Source organism: Copadichromis virginalis, linkage group LG5 (assembly GCF_057382275.1).
Source record: "Copadichromis virginalis isolate Kocher_CV1m ecotype Utaka linkage group LG5, C_Virginalis_male_GT1.1, whole genome shotgun sequence".
Taxonomy (NCBI): Eukaryota; Metazoa; Chordata; class Actinopteri; order Cichliformes; family Cichlidae; genus Copadichromis; species Copadichromis virginalis.
The window spans coordinates 19,753,620-19,771,803 of record NC_140622.1 but is presented as its reverse complement, the minus strand read 5'-3'; the positions used below and the strand labels follow the sequence as shown (position 1 = coordinate 19,771,803).

At 40.9% G+C, this 18,184-nt stretch overlaps 1 protein-coding gene across 3 annotated transcripts in view; it reads right to left on the bottom strand.

The window, feature by feature from the left end:
- The window catches only part of LOC146709516 (inositol 1,4,5-trisphosphate-gated calcium channel ITPR1), a 77,545-nt gene that overhangs the window by 17,106 nt on the left and 42,255 nt on the right, over nt 1-18,184 (bottom strand). For 2 of the 3 annotated variants that reach the window (XM_085456507.1, XM_085456508.1), the window contains 8 exons: nt 14,706-14,753; nt 12,977-13,109; nt 7,683-7,873; nt 1,793-1,976; nt 1,381-1,634; nt 504-704; nt 310-420; nt 1-49 (listed from right to left, as the gene is read on the bottom strand). The exon at nt 1-49 is cut by the window's left edge and continues 47 nt beyond it. In XM_085456507.1, the coding sequence (XP_085312633.1) occupies nt 1-49; nt 310-420; nt 504-704; nt 1,381-1,634; nt 1,793-1,976; nt 7,683-7,873; nt 12,977-13,109; nt 14,706-14,753 (1,171 nt within the window). The remainder of the gene's footprint in view (nt 50-309; nt 421-503; nt 705-1,380; nt 1,635-1,792; nt 1,977-7,682; nt 7,874-12,976; nt 13,110-14,705; nt 14,754-18,184) is intronic. The other variant, XM_085456509.1, reaches the window with a different exon arrangement.

The window sequence follows — 18,184 nt, the reverse complement described above, 5'->3', positions numbered from 1 at the left end:
TGTCATGACGGCTTTCCATGATGGCGAGCAGCAGCTTAGATGCATTGTTCTGAGAGTCAGAATTGGAAAAGATAAGAACTACAGTTTCTTCATCCAAGTAAAGCAGGCGGAAAACCTGGTGCTCTAGGAAAATAGACTGCTGCTATTTTTCTTGGCAGGTATGCAGAAAAGCTAGCTCAGACGGGTGAATTTCCTGCTCTTTCACGTCAAGCCTATTGGTGTTACTGCTGTGAAAGGAAACTACAGCATTTTTCCCCTCATTTTTTAAACTCTAGTCTTAAAGTAAAAGTGAGATCTGGCTCAACTTACCTTGAGCTCTAAAACCAGGTCCATCCGCTTCTTCCCAAGTGGGTTAATGTCATTAAGAATCAGGGCAATAATGATATCAATGCCATTGGACTCATGAGTGGCAATGCAATTCTGGGGGAGAAAGGAATAACTGTAATAAAAAAAATAGTGGTGAAGGAGTTATAACTTCCTTCACCGCTCAGTGTCTTTTGTACCTGGTTTTCATGGCAAGGGCCTTGGCAGTACTCTGTTAGACTCTCCAGTGTTTGGTTGATGAGAGCAACATTCTTCTCATTGATGTAGAGTCCGAGCAGACCGAGACCGCCTGTGGTGCTACCACAGATACAGTCTAGAAACTGAAGCGTCTCACACACAAGGTTGTAGTTGTTTTTGTTGTTTTGGCAACGAAGGAAGTTCTAGGAAAAAAACAGTGAAGGTTTCACGCAGTTAACCAGCATGTAAACAACATCAAATTCAAGAGTGAAACGTCCAAGGAACAGCTCGTGCATGCTAGTGGACGTCTGTTTTTGCACAACAACATGGAATATATTAACAAGCAGGTAAGCAAATATCTATACATGAAAATACAATTATTCTATCAAAATAATAGTCTTTTTAGAAACCTGCATATGAGTAAACAGTTGATAAAATCTCATTTTGTACATCTTGGAGGATCTTGGGGGAGGGAAGTACAATTAGTGGTACTGTTTAAGTCTCTAAACAAGCTTTGACGCAAAGAGCTACCAAGAACCAACATCCTCTGCAGATACATCAGTAGAAACTAAAACTGATTAAACAGAGCCTGAATCCTCAAGACTCAAGAGCTTAGTAACAGAAAATCTCTGCTTTACAAGCTCAGTGGAAAACAAATACATGTGAGGCTCTCTGAATAGAAGAAACTTGAAGCCCTGATATCGCTGCAAATAAAGATACTTTACAAAGACACACAAAGCTATTGGCATTGGTAATAAAAACCATTGGAAATTGTGTCTGGACTCTAAAGGCTTCAGTTTAATATTAAAAGGAAGTAAAACTGGACTCATTCTAAAGTAAATCTGTAAAACTAAATTTGCGACGCTCAGTCTGACCCACCTGTAGGTCACGGTTGTGATTCTCACAAAGTAGCTGGAGAAAGCGAAGGATAGGCTGCATGATAACAATCACAAAACTCATCTCTCCTTCATCCTGGTTCTTGTCCCCCGTGCTGGGCTGACCATCTGCTGAGGTGAAGTGGTCCTCGGGGTCAGCTTCTCGCCGATAAGAGTTAAAGGCTTTCTTTGTGGCAGACGAGGCCTCTAATAGCTGCTCTTTCACGTCTTCTGTCATCACCACAGCTGGGTCTTTTGCTATATAGAGACATAGAACTCGTACTATAAACTGAGTCACAACTAAAAGAACCTTCAAATATTTTTTTTCCTATTTTAAATTTAGAAATAAACATGAAATCAGCAGTTTTCAAACTGGGCGTTGTTTAGTGTTAACAACCCTACAGGTGACCTCTGACCTTTTTTGCGAACAGGGGGCTCTTTGTCCTGGCTGTCATCGTCTCTTTTCCTGTTTCCCAGGTCGCTTGTATTTACTGTCACCGTGGCTTTGATCTCGAGCTGGGCTGACTTCATGCGGTCATAAAAGACACGGAAGAACTTTTCTGATTTTTTGTCTTCTGTCAGACGGCAAAAGAATGAGCGCTGGAGACACAGAGAAAGAAGAGCAAACTGGAATTATTCCAAAACCACAGTACATGCTGTGTCACTGTAAAATGGAAACGAACATTCAGTGGTGTCAGATTCTTTGCTGAATGTGTTGACGCTCACCTGCAATATGAAAAACCGGAATAAGAGCAGTTGATCAACAGAAAAGCAATCTGCTACTATGCTGATAAGATTATCATATATGGTGGGGAAATAATTATTTGATCGCCCGCTGAATTTGTAAGTTTGCTCACATACAAAGAAATGAACAGTTGTTATGGTAGTTGTTATGGTAGTTTTAATGGAGTTAGAATATCAACCAAAAATCCAGAAAAAACACATTTGAGCCCAATGCAAAACATGACTTAGCAGTTGGTGGAGAAACCCTTGTTGGCAAGCACAACGCTAAGATGATTGTTTTAGTTGGTCACCAGGTTTGCACACCTTTGGCCCACTCCTCTTTACAGAAACTCTCTAAAACCCTTAGGTTTTTTTGGCTGTTGCTTGAGAACTCAAAGCTTGAGTTCTCTGCACTGATTTTCTACAGGGCTGAGGTCTGAAGATAGGCTAGGCCACTCATTATCCTTAATGTGCTTCTACTTTAGACATTACTTTGTTGCCTTGGCATATGTGGGGTATATTTGTCATGCTGGATGAGCCATCCACAACCCATCTTCAGTGTTGTGGCTGAGAGAAGGAGGTTCCTGTCCAAGATTTTATGACACATGGCCCCGTCCACTGGCCCCTTATGTGGTGAAGTCATCCTGTACCCTTAGCAGAAAAACAACCCCAAAGCATAATATTTCGACCTCCATGCTTGTGGGGATGGTGTTCTTTGGGTGATACCCAGCATTTCATTCCTCTAAACATGGCAGGTCCAGTTAATGCTAAAGCAACAGCACTTTCTCCCAACTTATTGCTGATGGTCTTGTAGCCCATTCTAGCTTTGCTCAGATCAGTCTTGCCCCTGACATCCTCTGAAAGCTCTTTGGACACGCCCATGATGGTTGAGAGGTTGAAATGGAAGAAAGTGATTCTCTGGACAGGTGTGTTTTACACACATATGGAGTTGAGATCAGGAGCATCTGTAATTGATTGGCTGTAATCTGTGGGAGTCGGAATTCTGGCTTGGTAATCGGGGATGAAATACTTACTTCGATCAATGACATGCAAATATATTTGTAACTTCTATGTATGTGTATGTGGTTTTCTTGATTTTTGGTTGATGTTTCATCTCTCTTTATTAAAACGACCATAAAAAAAAATTCAGCAGTGGATCAAAGAGTTTTTTCCCCTCATTGTATATAGCATGGAGGTTATACCACGGGAAAATTTAATATCTTTTGGTGTATGTGATCTTTAAACAAAACAAGCTAATAAAAAAAATTGTAGAAAATTTAAGAGATAAAATAGAAAGAAAGAAAACAAATAAACGGTCAAACTTTTTCTTAACAAATTAGCACACTGTCTCGGCTTACAGTAAAAAACAAACAACAAATCGTTACTTTATATCAGAAAACTCTTCTTTATAGGAAAACAAATCTTTATTCAAAAAAATATTAGAAACTCTAATGAAGCAGGTCTAATTTTACAGTGATGTGAGGATTTAATCGCTGCAGCTATGGCTGTGGAATGAGGTCACACAGAATTAGGACACTTCCATGCCCGATGTATACACTGTGTCCCAACCCACAGGTCTGTTGTTTTGATTATGTAAGAGCTGTTAGCAGCACAGTCTATGGAATGGCTTCGACGAGCCAAAGCAGCTTTGCCACACTAAAAGGGTGAAAAAAATTACATGAAAGGGAGAAGCCTGGCCTACTTACACAGATACAGAAATGGAGATGGTGGGAAGTTGTGAGAAAAAAAAAAAGCTTGAGGCAAAAGATAGATACCAAGAAGTGGGGAAAAAGGGGCAAAAAGAAGGGGAAAGAACCTATGATCGAGAGAGGGGAAACAAGAGCGAGTGATAGGGAGGGAGAAAATCTTATCAGATGTGGTATCTAGGCCAGCTCTCAAAGTTTGTTACATAACCATATGGTCTTTTCAGGTTAGATGTAGAACTGGGCTAGTTAAGAAAACAAATACAGTAAATGATAGTCACATGGAAAATGTTAAGCAAAAATAGACAAAGCAAGCTTTGTTTCTGCTCCTCCAAGGACATTGTTTTAAATGTGTTTGTACTGCGGCGGTTACATGCGATGCAATTTAATTTTTAATAGGCTCGCTGTGCTAAATTTTTCATTCAAAAGTAAAAATAGTGACAAACCAATTAAGGAGCCAAAGTGAGAATTTATCTGGCTTATTAATGACTCAATGAAGGGATACGCCGGTTTTACAGCCTAGTTTCCTTTAAAGAAACAATGACATAACTGTGTGACTGTGCCCCAAAGCAGATTCTCGAGCCTCGTGCCCCACCCTGGCCCTCCACCACTGAGCAGCAGCACTCCTGCACGTACACACTCTGCCAACTTAGGAACACGGAGACAGCAGCGTGGGGAGGGGAGACCTACCAACCAAGGCCATCGTGCAATAAACAAGTTGATGACAAAGTGAGGAGTACAGAGACGGGCATTAGCTACAACACTGGCAGCCCACTCGCTGCTCACACATCACAGCATGCCTGAGGAGGGAAGGGTTGAGGGGACAGTAATGGTCATGCCTGTCCGTCTTTTTTTGTTCATATAACTGCCCTCCATCAGCCGGCTAAAGCGTGGGCCTGCAGGGCGGGTGGGGGAGGAAGGCAGGGTGCAAAGGGTGAGGCATGAGGAGCGGTGGTAGGTTAACACACAGTGATTAAACCAGAGCAAACACAGGAGAGCACTCACCAGCACTCTCTCACCCCTACCATTACATAACTCAAACAGACACACACACACACACACACACACACACACACACACACACATGCTTGTACAGTACCAGCACACACAGGCTGGAAAGCACATACGCTAATACGCCTACTGACTTTTACACTCACCAAAGTGGGTCAGCTGTCTCTGCCATAGGCACATGCCAGTTCAGAGAGGACACACCCACATATCACACATGCTCTGCAATACAGTATTCTCTCTCAGCTTTGTCCTTATGTAATCATCAATCATTTTCATAGCCTGTCATTCAAGTAAAATATCCTATGAGATACTATGTTTAGTCATTTACATTCAGGCCTAGCAAGACTAGCACCAGTGCTGAGCTACAGTATTTGATAAGGTGAATCAAGTTAAACTGAGTTATTGCCATTCGCTGCGATAGCGACAGTGGAGGTGAATGTACTGGGCATGCCAGAGCGTTCTTTTCTTTTTCCCAGCATCATTTCTTTTTCACCTGAGAGCTAACTGAGTATTTGTTTTGTTTTTTTTAAACACCAGTTCTTAGGAACTGAACCAAATTGAGTGACTCACTGAAACAAGGACGTGCGCACAAGTAAGGGACACCACAGTAAAGAAAAACACCACAGCAAAGCTTTCCTCTTCTGATTTCTTCAGAAAACGTATGTGACAACAATCAGAAGTGAAAACCTGTACTTTCATATCTAACCACGTTGTTACATTGTGTAGCATTTGGACGACAGTCCTCACACATTGGTTTACGAAATCTGTGCTGCTGTATCAAGACACCATCTGTGTTTTGATGGCGCTTGAAAAGCAGGAGGAAGACTGGCATAATGGAGAGATGACGTTACGGATGAAGTAACACATGGTGGTCAAGGCAAGGAGAGAACACGGTGATAGTAACGAAGGAGGATAGATGAGAGGGACGAAGATGTCACGGGCCCCTGCAGTGTTGGGTAAACACAGAGCCTGTCTGTATCTATGGAGGCAAACCCTAAGTGGAAAGAGACAGAGAAGAGCAGGACGGGGTGGGGGCGGACAACACTGAAAAACAAGGTCATAGCGCTTTCCCTTCTCTCCTTCCGTTCCGCCACTTGGCATCAACAAAGGGATGTTATGTAACAGCTATTTATACTCGCGCTCCCTTTTCCTTTCACCCTCCCTCTCATGTCAGGCAGCGCCACATGTAAACCAAATGGAACTGCTGCTGCTCCTCTCTACTCTACGCTCTTTCGAGACCTTTTCCCCGTTCCTCAGTTTCTTCCTTCTTCCTTTAAATTCGCCACCTCTGCATTCACATTTTTTCCTTTTTTTAGACTGACTACTCTGGTTTAGCACACCTGCACATCAAGGGCTTTGGAGGGAAACGGAGCAGCACACCATGCAGTTAGAAGCCAGATGGCTGACGAGTAAAATGTTAAAAGTTGTCATGTAACAACAGAATTTACAGCTGTCTGAGATCTCTCATAGCTGTAGCAAAAAAAAAGAAAAGAAAAAAGAAAGATAAAAAGCCGCTATGTGACTGAAATATAGGAGCAAAGGAGTGCAAGAGCCTGAATGTAAAATATAACCTCTAGTGGATCCGTGCATTGGCCTTGCATGACAGCAAACAGCATGCATGTGTAAGTGACTTAACTGAGCATGCAGCTGGGTTATTCTGTGTGGTTTATTTCTGTGCACTATGTAGGCCATGAGTAAATAGTTAACGGTGTTACGTGAGTACAAGACACCCAAGATCCAACAGGTGCTCAGCTCAGCACGACAGTCACACAACCCCACTTATATTTCCCATGGCGTGCTTTCTTGAAGAGACGAGAGAGAACAAAAGAAACGCCTGATCTCAAATTCAAGCTTTAAGCTGTCAGTCACAATCATCATTGTTGTATTTATAGAGATGAAACGAGGCTTTTATCTCAGGCTTCCTTTATAAGCCATCCAGTAACTAAAAGAACATAAATATTTGCACTGTATGGTGCAGTTCTAGCACTGCAGGATAGCTTTCCCTGCAAATAAATCTCCCTTTCCAGAACAAACTTAAGAATGCGAGGGTAAGAGGAGCTCCAGTTTCTCCTCAGTCCGCTCTGTGTTTCCTCATCCCTCCGCCCTCTCTCCCCACTGCCCCAGTTCCGGAGGCCCAGCGTGACCCAGTTTGGGCCAGCAAGAGAACGCAAGGGAGCGAGGCTGGAATGTTTTGAAGGCTGAGACATTCCTCATTGTTCATTCACACAGACCTTATGTAACACAGACGGATCACGTGACGTGGCTCTGCAGCAGCCGTGGGAAGCCAATGCATTATCTCTGAAACAGTGGCTTCCTCTAATCTGATTATGCAAGCTCCTTGCTTACACAACATAGACGGACACACAAACAGAAAAATGGGGATCCACTGACAGAACAACAGACATAGGAAGAATGGACGGTGGGGGAAACAGAGCAGCTCGGGCTGAACCCGAAAGGAGGAGAGTTTATTTAAACTACCCAATACACACCTAAGAATTTCTAAAATGAAAAAACAGAAACACATGAACATTTTTGATCCAAAGTCTACTTTAGGTCTACTATTGACATTATTAGCAGCTGGTCTGGTCTCCCAGCTAAGTTATATAGGGCTAGACGTGAGGGGGAGGTGCCGCAGTAATGTACATGTGCAGCTATGGTGGCACACTGACCCACTTACTGAAGATTGTCTAGTGATGAAAAATTCCCTCAATTACACAGTGTTCTTTACACTGATCGTATTGGAGCAGATCATATTTAAAGTGTATAATTTTTTAAAGTGAGATGCAGATTTATACACAAATCAGTTGTTTCGCAGTAGACAACAGACACAAGTCCATATTCTTAAGGTTGAAATGTTTGGTTAACTGACCTGGATGGTGGTGTTTCCACCCTCCAGCAGCGCAATAGCTAAGAGGATGCTTTCTTGGAAGACTCGGTCGCTCGTGGTGTTCATGATGAGGTCAATAACCAGGTCAGAGGCTCCTTCTTTGTCCAGATGACACTGTACCTCTGCCAGGCTCATTTCCCCACGACTCAGGCCCCCATGTCCCCCTAATCCACCTAAAGACCGAGATGAGGCAATGGGACAATTCAGAACAGGCTATATCAGACATGTGGCGTTAATTTTTCATTCTAATCTGGTTTATTTTGGAAAATTTCCTGCAAATACATGGGAACTCCAACTATAACCATTTAACAGCTTATTAAATCATCTGGAGATAATAACAGAGAAACACTACTTTGCTCTTAGTAAAGCAAATTATAGTTCAATTAAAACATATAGTGAGATTAAGTATTTGGACTTTTTTTCATCTTTACACCAGTACAGTGCGCTTTAAATCAAACAATTAATATGCAAGTGAGTTGCAGTGTTGAAGTATTATTTAAGTAGTATTTGTTCAGTAATTGCAGTCTTGTGTGAATTTAAATAAATTTTCAGTTTTGGTTTTTAATACTTTAATGGAAATCAAAGGAAGTCAATGACTTCAGTTGCTGCTTGTTTTGGGGGTTTTCTGCCTTCAGTAAGTGAAGAGACGCTCTGTTAGGTGGACATCAGGTGACTGACTTGGCCACTGAAGAACATCTTATTTCTTTGCCTAAAACACTGGTGAACTTACTGTACTTGCAGCCATAGACACTCATTCTCTGACGCTGCCCACACAATATTTGAGAGATCATGTGGTGTGCTTCATGAACAAACAGTGCAATTTTACATGTGTTCTGGCCTTCCTGTTCTTAAGTGTAACCAGTAGTTTGCAACTTACTGTATTGCCATTCACGAAGAAGACTCCTGATTGTGGATTTTGACAACCTGCCTGTGTGTAAGGACGTTCACTCAGCATGCAGCTCTGTGAGAGTATTCCTCATGTACAGTGGGGCAAAAAAGTATTTAGTCAGCCACCGATTATGGAAGTTCCCCCACTTAAAATGATGACAGAGGTCAGTAATTTGCACCAGAGGTACACTTCAACTGTGAGAGACAGAATGTGAAAAAAAAATCCATGAATTCACATGGTAGGATTTGTAAAGAATTTATTCGTAAATTAGGGTGGAAAATAAGTATTTGGTCACCTCAAACAAGGAAAATCTCTGGCTCTCACAGACCTGTAACGTCTTCTGTAAGAAGCTTTTCTGTCCCCCACTCGTTACCTGTATGAATGGCACCTGTTTGAACTCATCATCTGTATAAAAGACACCTGTCCACAGCCTCAAACAGTCAGACTCCAAACGCCGCCATGGCCAAGACCAAAGAGCTTTCGAAGGACACCAGGAAAAGTATTGTAGACCTGCACCAGACTGGGAAGAGTGAATCTACAATAGGCAAGCAGCTTGGTGTGAAAAAAATCAACTGTGGGAGCAATTATCAGAAAATGGAAGACATACAAGACCACTGATAATCTCCCTCGATCTGGGGCTCCACGCAAGATCTCATCCCGTGGGGTCAAAATGATCATGAGAACGGTGAGCAAAGATCCCAGAACCACACGGGGGGACCTGGTGAATGACCTGCAGAGAGCTGGGACCAAAGTAACAAAGGTCACCATCAGTAACACACTACAACGGCAGGGAATCAAATCCCGCAGTGCCAGACGTTTTCCGCTGCTGAAGCCAGTGCATGTCCAGGCCCGTCTGAAGTTTGCCAGAGAGCACATGGATGATACAGCAGAGGATTGGGAGAATGTCATGTGGTCAGATGAAACCAAAGTAGAACTTTTTGGTATAAACTCAACTCGTCGTGTTTGGAGGAAGAAGAATACTGAGTTGCATCCCAAGAACACCATACCTACTGTGAAGCATGGGGGTGGAAACATCATGCTATGGGGCTGTTTTTCTGCCAAGGGGACAGGACGACTGATCCGTGTTAAGGACAGAATGAATGGGGCCATGTATCGTGAGATTTTGAGCCAAAACCTCCTTCCATCAGTGAGAACTTTGAAGATGAAACGAGGCTGGGTCTTCCAACATGACAATGATCCAAAACACACCGCCCGGGCAACAAAGGAGTGGCTCCGTAAGAAGCATTTGAAAGTCCTGGAGTGGCCTAGCCAGTCTCCAGACCTCAACCCCATAGAAAATCTGTGGCGGGAGTTGAAAGTCCGTGTTGCTCGGCGACAGCCCCAAAACATCACTGCTCTCGAGAAGATCTGCATGGAGGAATGGGCCAAAATACCAGCTACTGTGTGTGCAAACCTGGTAACGACCTATAGTAAACGTTTGACCTCTGTTATTGCCAACAAAGGTTATGTTACAAAGTATTGAGTTGTATTTTTGATATTGACCAAATACTTATTTTCCACCCTGATTTACGAATAAATTCTTTACAAATCCTACCATGTGGATTCATGGATTTTTTTTTCACATTCTGTCTCTCACAGTTGAAGTGTACCTCTGGTGCAAATTACTGACCTCTGTCATCATTTTAAGTGGGGGAACTTGCACAATCGGTGGCTGACTAAATACTTTTTTGCCCCACTGTAGCTAGTGGTTGTGCAGATGTTTTGTCTTAACCAAGCAATAATTCTGCAGTCATTGGTTTTCTTTGTCTTCAGTGGTCCTTTAAATCTTTCGGTGTTGCATATTGGTGATTTGGTCATCACAAAATGATTTCCTCTCTCTTTGATGGGTTTATTTAGCTTTTTTAACCTAACAATGGCTTCATTTGCATCAATGTGTCTTTGGACTTCACACCAAAGACACTACCAAATTCAATTTCAAGACTTGGAATCAACTCTGCTTTTATACGGAGCCATGTTCCCTCATTATGGAATAATGAGGGAGCATGCCTCAACCTGGCCACGAATCTGTTTGTGAGTCAACTGTCAAATTACTTTTGACAGTTGAAAATGGAGGACTATATAATTTCTATTAAGTTGATGCCATATTTTGGTTAAATCCCTTTAAGGTGAAAGTCTTCACTTCCATCACATAACCTGTGGTTGTTTACAGAGACAAAGCTCTAAAAATGTGCTGTTTTCCAAATATTCATGGACCCAACAGTATACATACACAGTTAAAATTAAATAAGAAAAATAATGTGCTCAAAACTTTTTGTTGCTTTAATAATGCTGTGAGTCATCAGAAAGTGTGACCACCACTGTCAAATCAGAGGTTTTAGCAGTTTGCTAGTCTGGCATATACAGGTGTGTGTAAACACAATGGCACAATCTTCCCAGTCGTGGATATTCCAAATTCATGCCAAGGTCATACAGTGCAAAAGGCAGAGAAATTGCAAAAATCCCAAGAGCTACATCGCAGACTCTGCAGACCTCAGTTAATATGTTAAGTGTTAAAGTTCACGACAGTATAAGCAGAAAAAGACTGAAGAAAGATCCTTTTTTTTGAAGAAGAAAAGATGCCGGGAAAAACCCTCTTTTATTTAAAAATAACAAGGCAGCATGGTTTAGGTTTACATCTGAGCAAGCCATAACTTCTTTAATAATGGCCTTTGGACAGATAATGATGCCATTCCACTTTGGCAATAATGCCAAAGTGGAGATGTCTGGTAATAATGCGAAGTGTCAAATTTGGAGAAAACCAAACACAGCATGTCAGCACAATCAACCACACAAACACTAACTATCAGCATGGTGGTGGAGGGGTGATGATTTGGGCTTGTTTTGTAGATAGAGGACCCGGGCATGTTGCAGTCACTAAGTCAGTCAAATACAAGGCCATCGCTTAGACACCTAAAGCTTGGCTGAAACTAGGTCATGCAACAGGACATTGACCCCAAAGCACAGCAATCAAAGTCCAGACCTCAACCAGAGTGAAATGCTGTGATGTGATCTTGACAGAGCTGTGCAAAAACAAGCACCCATGAATCTCAATGAACTGAGTTATTGCTGAAGTTATTGCTGCTAAAGGTGGTAAAAGTTACTGAATCATGGGGTGTACTTAGTTTTTCACTGCAAAATGTACAAACTTTTTTCTTTGTTAAAGAGTCCAAAAAGATGAACTTAAACAGGTCCCGAACATGCCGTGCTATCAATCCTTTACTAACCACCTGTGCAGTGCAACTGTCCAGTGGTGTGATTCATTGTACAAGCCTTTGCCTGTACATCCCCCCTTGAGGCCCAAGCTTCAGGCTACATATGGAATCTCAGTGTGGCTCTTGTTTCTGCAACAGGTGCAAAGTCTGTTTTCACAGGAAGTAGCAGCTTGTCACCTAGCAACAGTAAAAAGTGGATCATGGAGGGGATGGGTTTACTTCCTGCTGACTGGAAGTTTGCCAAAATGTTGGCACAAAAGGGAAAGATGGAGACCTGGGTACAACTTTAATCATCTCTGTTCTTGACTCCTGTTGAAAGAGCTTTTGTACAAACATCTGAGCTACTTATCACAAGGCTTAGTGAATCAGTGATGTCCTTTAAATCACTTGTCAAAACAGTTGTTTTTTTTGTGGTTTTTACTGTTATTGCCTTTTTTAAAATCTTAATTGCATTTATTTTCTGTTGATATTTTGTGTCCTCTTTTGTCTATCATTATTATCATTATTATTATTATTATTATTATTATTATTCAGTAGCATTCTTGCCACAGCAGATACAAAGTGTTCAGATTATTAGGTTAACAGACTCACAGCACATTGTACTGACACCAGCACAGTGTCCGTGTGTCCCCCGAATCTATATTATGATAAAATGTCTTACATCAAACATGGCAAAAATCAACCAATCGCTCAAAAAACAGAAGAAAATACACACATTGCTTTAGTATTTTGACTGCAGATAATAAAAAAGTAGCAATGTTATCAGGTAGTGATAAGAATATTTTGCTCTGCATGCTCAAAGGGCAGTTCACAGCCTGAATCAGGAGCTGATAACCAGCTCAGGGCCAGACAGATAAAGCCCCATCCTTATATAACAACCCAAAAAGAGGTTTGCCACACTACAACTTCAGAGGCAGGGAAAAAAAACGCAAAAGGTTCATCTAGACTTTGATCTTAAATAATAGTAGTTGTAGTCATGTTTGGCAGCACAATTCCCCTCCTCTTCAGCAGCATGCGTTTGGTAAATGCTTCACACAGACACCAGGTCTATTAGAGATACTGAAAGATGGGTTTCCTTGGCCTTTCATGCAGGAAGAAAACACCACTGAAAAGAATGAACAACAAACTTCCGTGCTGGTTGTTAGAGATGAGTAACAATCGTCGTTGCGTCCCACCTGATTGGCTTTTGCCCGGTCCAACCTGACCGAGGGGGCCATTGCTAAATGACGTCAGGCTGTCCCTCCGCCCACCACTCCTATGGAAGTTGCCATAGTAACGATTCACCAGAATCTGTCTCAGCACCTCGCCCTGCAAGAGAAGACAGAGAAGGACGTAATGATGTGATGTCTGTGGCGGGAGAGAGAGAAATAAAGAACAGCTTGTGTAACGGGACAACGTGCATCATTAATGATGCATTGTACATTTCTTTTCTCTGTGAAGACTGCAAGAAAACGCAGCCTCAGAGTAATACAGACTAAAGACAAGTTAAATAAAGAGTAAATTAAATCTCTAATAAAAGAAAAATTCCTAAAATTCCGTGCTGGACAAACTTTTAGGTATAGGATAAACTTTCTGATATTTACCGCCTACATTACAATATTGTTATGGGTTTCATCGCAGCAGTGACTCTGTGTAGTGACAATGTGAGGTCCTGATTTTCACTTAGACAGACCTGGGGCCAGCCCTCCCACACTGTGACTCATCCTCTGTCGAGCAGTCAGCAGCACGACTTTGGCGTTGTCATGGAAACCGCAGCCCATAGCTACCTGACAGACCTCCCATGGGATAAAGTGAAGGAAATGAAAGAGAAGGGGTTTTTTTGTGTTTGTGTGCAATTATGTGCAAATCATCAACTGTGGGTGGTCCTTGATAGACGACGGAGGAGTTATGTAAGCTCCGCTGCCATAGTTATGCTCCAGAGGTCAGGATTACTTTATGTAGGAGGTGCGGGGAACACTATTCTCATTGTTCATTGGTTGGAGGTTAATCAATGGTATGCATCGTGCTTAACGGCAAAGCACAATCAGATGGAGTCAGAAAATTATTCCCTGATCTCTAGAGTCGTGAGGCATGAGCCAAACCCTTATGGCATTTTGAACAGGAGGTTATCTAAACTGTCAATACAAAGCAACTCTATAACAAAGTCTTGCCACTCGCCACTATTAAGCAGCAGGCACAAACTTTTTGAAGCATTATCTAAATCAATATTAAATTTCGATGGTTATTGGGAAATGAAAAAGATCCAAATTTTGCGCTAAAATAAGTTTCATCCATCTTCGTCCCCCTGTAAGTTTTACCTCTACTATTTTTTACTTCAACATTTTTGCTGTTGAAAAATTCTTCCAAAAAGTAAAACAGGAGTTTCTCTGTGACATTCAAAAACATTCAATAACTCTAGGATATGAAAGGCCTTTGGAGGTAATAAAACCTTCACTGCTTATTTGGTAATAACTACATGCAAGATGCCAGGAGTCAGGACACACATATTTAATGATTGGATGAATGGTCAGTGATTAAACCTGTGTGAAAAATGTTTTCCTCTAGGAGATTAGTCCTATATATTGATGAACCCATCAGTGGCGGCCTCTAAAAATACTGATTAGACACAGACATGCCTGAGGCTCTGTAAAGTCTCTGCTTTGTCATAAACACCATTAGAGAGAGAATGCAGAGGAAAAACATGTTTTCCTTCATCAGTTACACAATCACCATGACTGATCACTTGGCTGTTGCTTAAAACACTAAAAGAAGAGTTCTCATAAACCTAGAAGGCAAAAAGAATCAGGTCACAAAGTGGGAATTTTTCATTCTATATGCATGACTGCTTTACATGTAAATCTCAGTATGAATCTGTCTAGTGTTGGGGTTTTCAGTTAGGTTGCCATGCTCTTAAAAAGTACCTACCCTCTTTTGGTCCTCCACCAACTTCTCAGGCTGGTTGTTATCCAGCTGCTGCGTGCAGTGAGTAGTGTGCGCATAGTGGTTGAACAAATACAAACACAGGGTTAGTATTCATGCAGCACAGAGAAGGCAATTGTCAGGTTAATTACCACATCTTGTACCTATTCAGCTGTTTCAAGTGGCCATGCAAAGGTCTGCGCGGTGTGACTTGCTATGCTTTTACTGGTAGGTCAGAAACCGAGGAAACATTATGGCTACGTTTAGGAGAGCTGTGATAGGAGATGTGTACTGCGGTGACTGTGTTGAAATTCTCCAGTGGATGTTTTGTTCATTTTCTGAATTCCCTGCAGAAACAAAACTGTAACCTTTTTCACACATTGGGCTCAGAGATTAAAGGTTCAAAGGTGTTTAGACACTTACGCATGAAGTTAAACAAAACCACTGAATCAATGAACCATGACGTTCTGTTCAAATACACGCCCGGCTTTGAAAAACATGCTAGGTTAATGCTGCCTATATCAGCCTAGAACGCTATTGAAAAATAGGTGCTTAATCTCAATTTTAATAAAGGTTATCATTCTAAACTTTATCAGTCTTGTTTTTTTTTTTTTTTTTTTTTTTTTATCTTCCTTGAGGATGATGCCCTCCAAGTCTTTACTGCTTCACTTAAACTCTTGCTTTTGGTATTTCATATGCAGTCTTTGGGTAGTGAAACACATGCCCAGTAGGATTGAGATCAGATAAAAGACTCAGCCAATCGCCAAAATGATGAAATCTTGTCCAGTGACCTTTTGCTTATTTGGCCAAATCTGAGTCTGCAGGATGTTTCTGTCTACCTCTCTGTTGGCATATTGCTTTTTTCAGCAAAAAAAACCCAAACAAAAAACTAATAAATACCAGTGGACAGGTTTTATTTAGAGCCACAATAGCTTAAACTTTACATTCATTTAACCGTAACCAGACCTGTTTTGTGAGGGAAGCATCATGTAGTGAATCCTTTGCAGATTATTGTCATGTCTTCTCTTCAGTTTTGACCACAAAACATCAACGCCTACATCCAGAGAATCAGTCATAACGTGCATTTTTCAGCAGAATTGCGCTTCTTGCATACCTGCTTGTTTGCTATTTCCTTTCTTTTTCTACTTTGTTTTTCTATTCACAGCTAGTTTCTTCTGAATTGATGCAACACAGCTATTATTGAGAACTCTGACCAAGTTTGTTCATTTTTAAATCTTCAGTTGTATGTGCTCTTCATACAAACAGCCTGCTCTATTTGAGTTTAAATGCCAGATCTTAACTCTTAGTCAAAAAGTTTTGATGCATGATCAAGGATCCAGGTAAGGAAATCCAGAAAGTTGATTCTTTTCATCTGGATGTAGTGTTTTCAGTGGGAGAAACTTTTTGTCACTCATCCAAGTGACTCGGAGACCAAGACTAAAGAATTAGTCAGAAACCAACTTTCCGTTAAACATAAATTGGTCAACTGTCCAACTGATTTTGGATTTTTGCAACTTGGATAACGTGTGTATAAATGGCCATTTCCCCTCAAACAGTTCTTTCAGTGGTGAAAAAGGGCAACCAGCCTAAAACTAAGGATATGCACTTTAGCCTAGTCTGAAAAACAAACAAACAATATTGTAACTTTTCTAATGAACCATCAAGTTTTTTAAAAGTATAGTCCAACCTGCTGGATAATATGGTTTTTCACTATTGAGTTGGGAGACCAATATAATTTTCTCATATGGCTTTTCTTTTTAAATATGAAAACTCTGCAGCTGAACTTATCATAGCTTAAAGAATGACAAAAGTCAACTATAAAAAAGTGTAGCTCTGTCTAAAAAAAAAATAAAAAAAAATCCAAGTATGTTTTTTAAGTTTGTTTTAAATGATCACATGCCCCAATGAAGGATAAAAAAAACATTTTGCTTTTTGAAAACATTCATGCTGACCATTTTGATCATCGTCTGAAGGAGTCATAGAGACAAAGTCTACAGTACTCTTTCTGTAAAAACTGTATGAGTCAAAAGAACGTTACTTTCAACTTTAAAATTTCCACTTTGCTTCCGCAGATAGTATTTCCTTTCTGAGTTATGGACAGTAACTCAATGCAGGATTTCCTGTGAAAGAGCCAGTAAATCTGAAAGTCTGATTTCACTTACTCAGACAGTTGATTTCAAGCTAAATTGAAGTTTCAACTCATAAAAAAATATATGCATGAGGTCACTTATGTATATATTTTCCCTTTTCCATTATTGCCTTCAATAAGGGAAGTAATTACTTTATTCTGATTCAGTAAAAGGACTAGATGCTACAATCCCTGATGGTGCATATGATACAAATGCATTAGAAAGGTATAACTTTTTTAATGTTCATATGCACCCTAGATGCCATTGAAAACCCTACAGTTCCTAAGGCTTATTGTTGGCTTGCTGCATGAAGTATAAGGGCTTCTTGGTTGGTTGAATTGCAGTGTCACAAGTCTGTTACTGGACTGTTCTCCAAAATATACAATTATCATTTTAATAACTTAGACCTTCCCCACCGTGCTCCCCTCCTAAAACACACACACACACACACACACACACACACACGAACCAAAACTGAAATCACACTGCAACTGTCAGGTAGTCAGGAATGGGAAAATACAAATGAGGTGAGAGGTTCTCAGTTTGAACTATGCTATGAGTAGGACATGACAAAAAGTGCAATGATCCACTCCAGTAATATAGAGATGCATTGTGTTCCTATTTTTAATTCCTAAAGTCCTATTGGCAGAACCAAAACAGTGGCAGTTCAGATCAGATTAATATTAAAATTCAGTAACTATATAATTCTTCTGTTCACTGGGGAAAAATTCAACCAGAGTAAGCTACTGCTGTGCATACATTGTTATGTAAAAGGACAGTGTAAGAGGGCAAGAGAGGGGAAAAGACAGGAGAGGGGCGATGAGGTTAGAGTTACATAATCACTCTAAAAGAAACCAGGCCACTAAACCAATGACAGAGATGCTTGCAGAAGCCATCTGTTACCAAAAACACAGTGGGCAACAAGAAAACCAGTGAAAGGCAGAGACAGAATTAATAAAAAAAAGAAACATGCTATGAGTATGTTTTCATGTATTCATGTGAGCTGAAGCTGAACTCAAGAGTATGATGATCAGAGGTTTGCTCAGATACTCACATAAACTCCTCTTGATTGATTAAATGTTTCTAGCAAGTTGCACCTGGACCAGATGCTTTTGGTAGTCATCAACATGCTTTGGGCATATGTTTTCTTGGCAGAATTCAAAGGGTTCATTTAAAATCGTTGGTTTCCTGGCATAGACCAGGCTTTTAAATGTAGAATACAAACTTTCAATAGGGTTGAGGTCAGGTTTTGGGAAGGCTTTTTCCAGAAGCTTAATGTTAGCTTATTTTTCTTTTCCAAAACCTGTTTTGAATAGTTTGTGGGATTATTTTCCTGTTGAAATACACAGTTGTGTC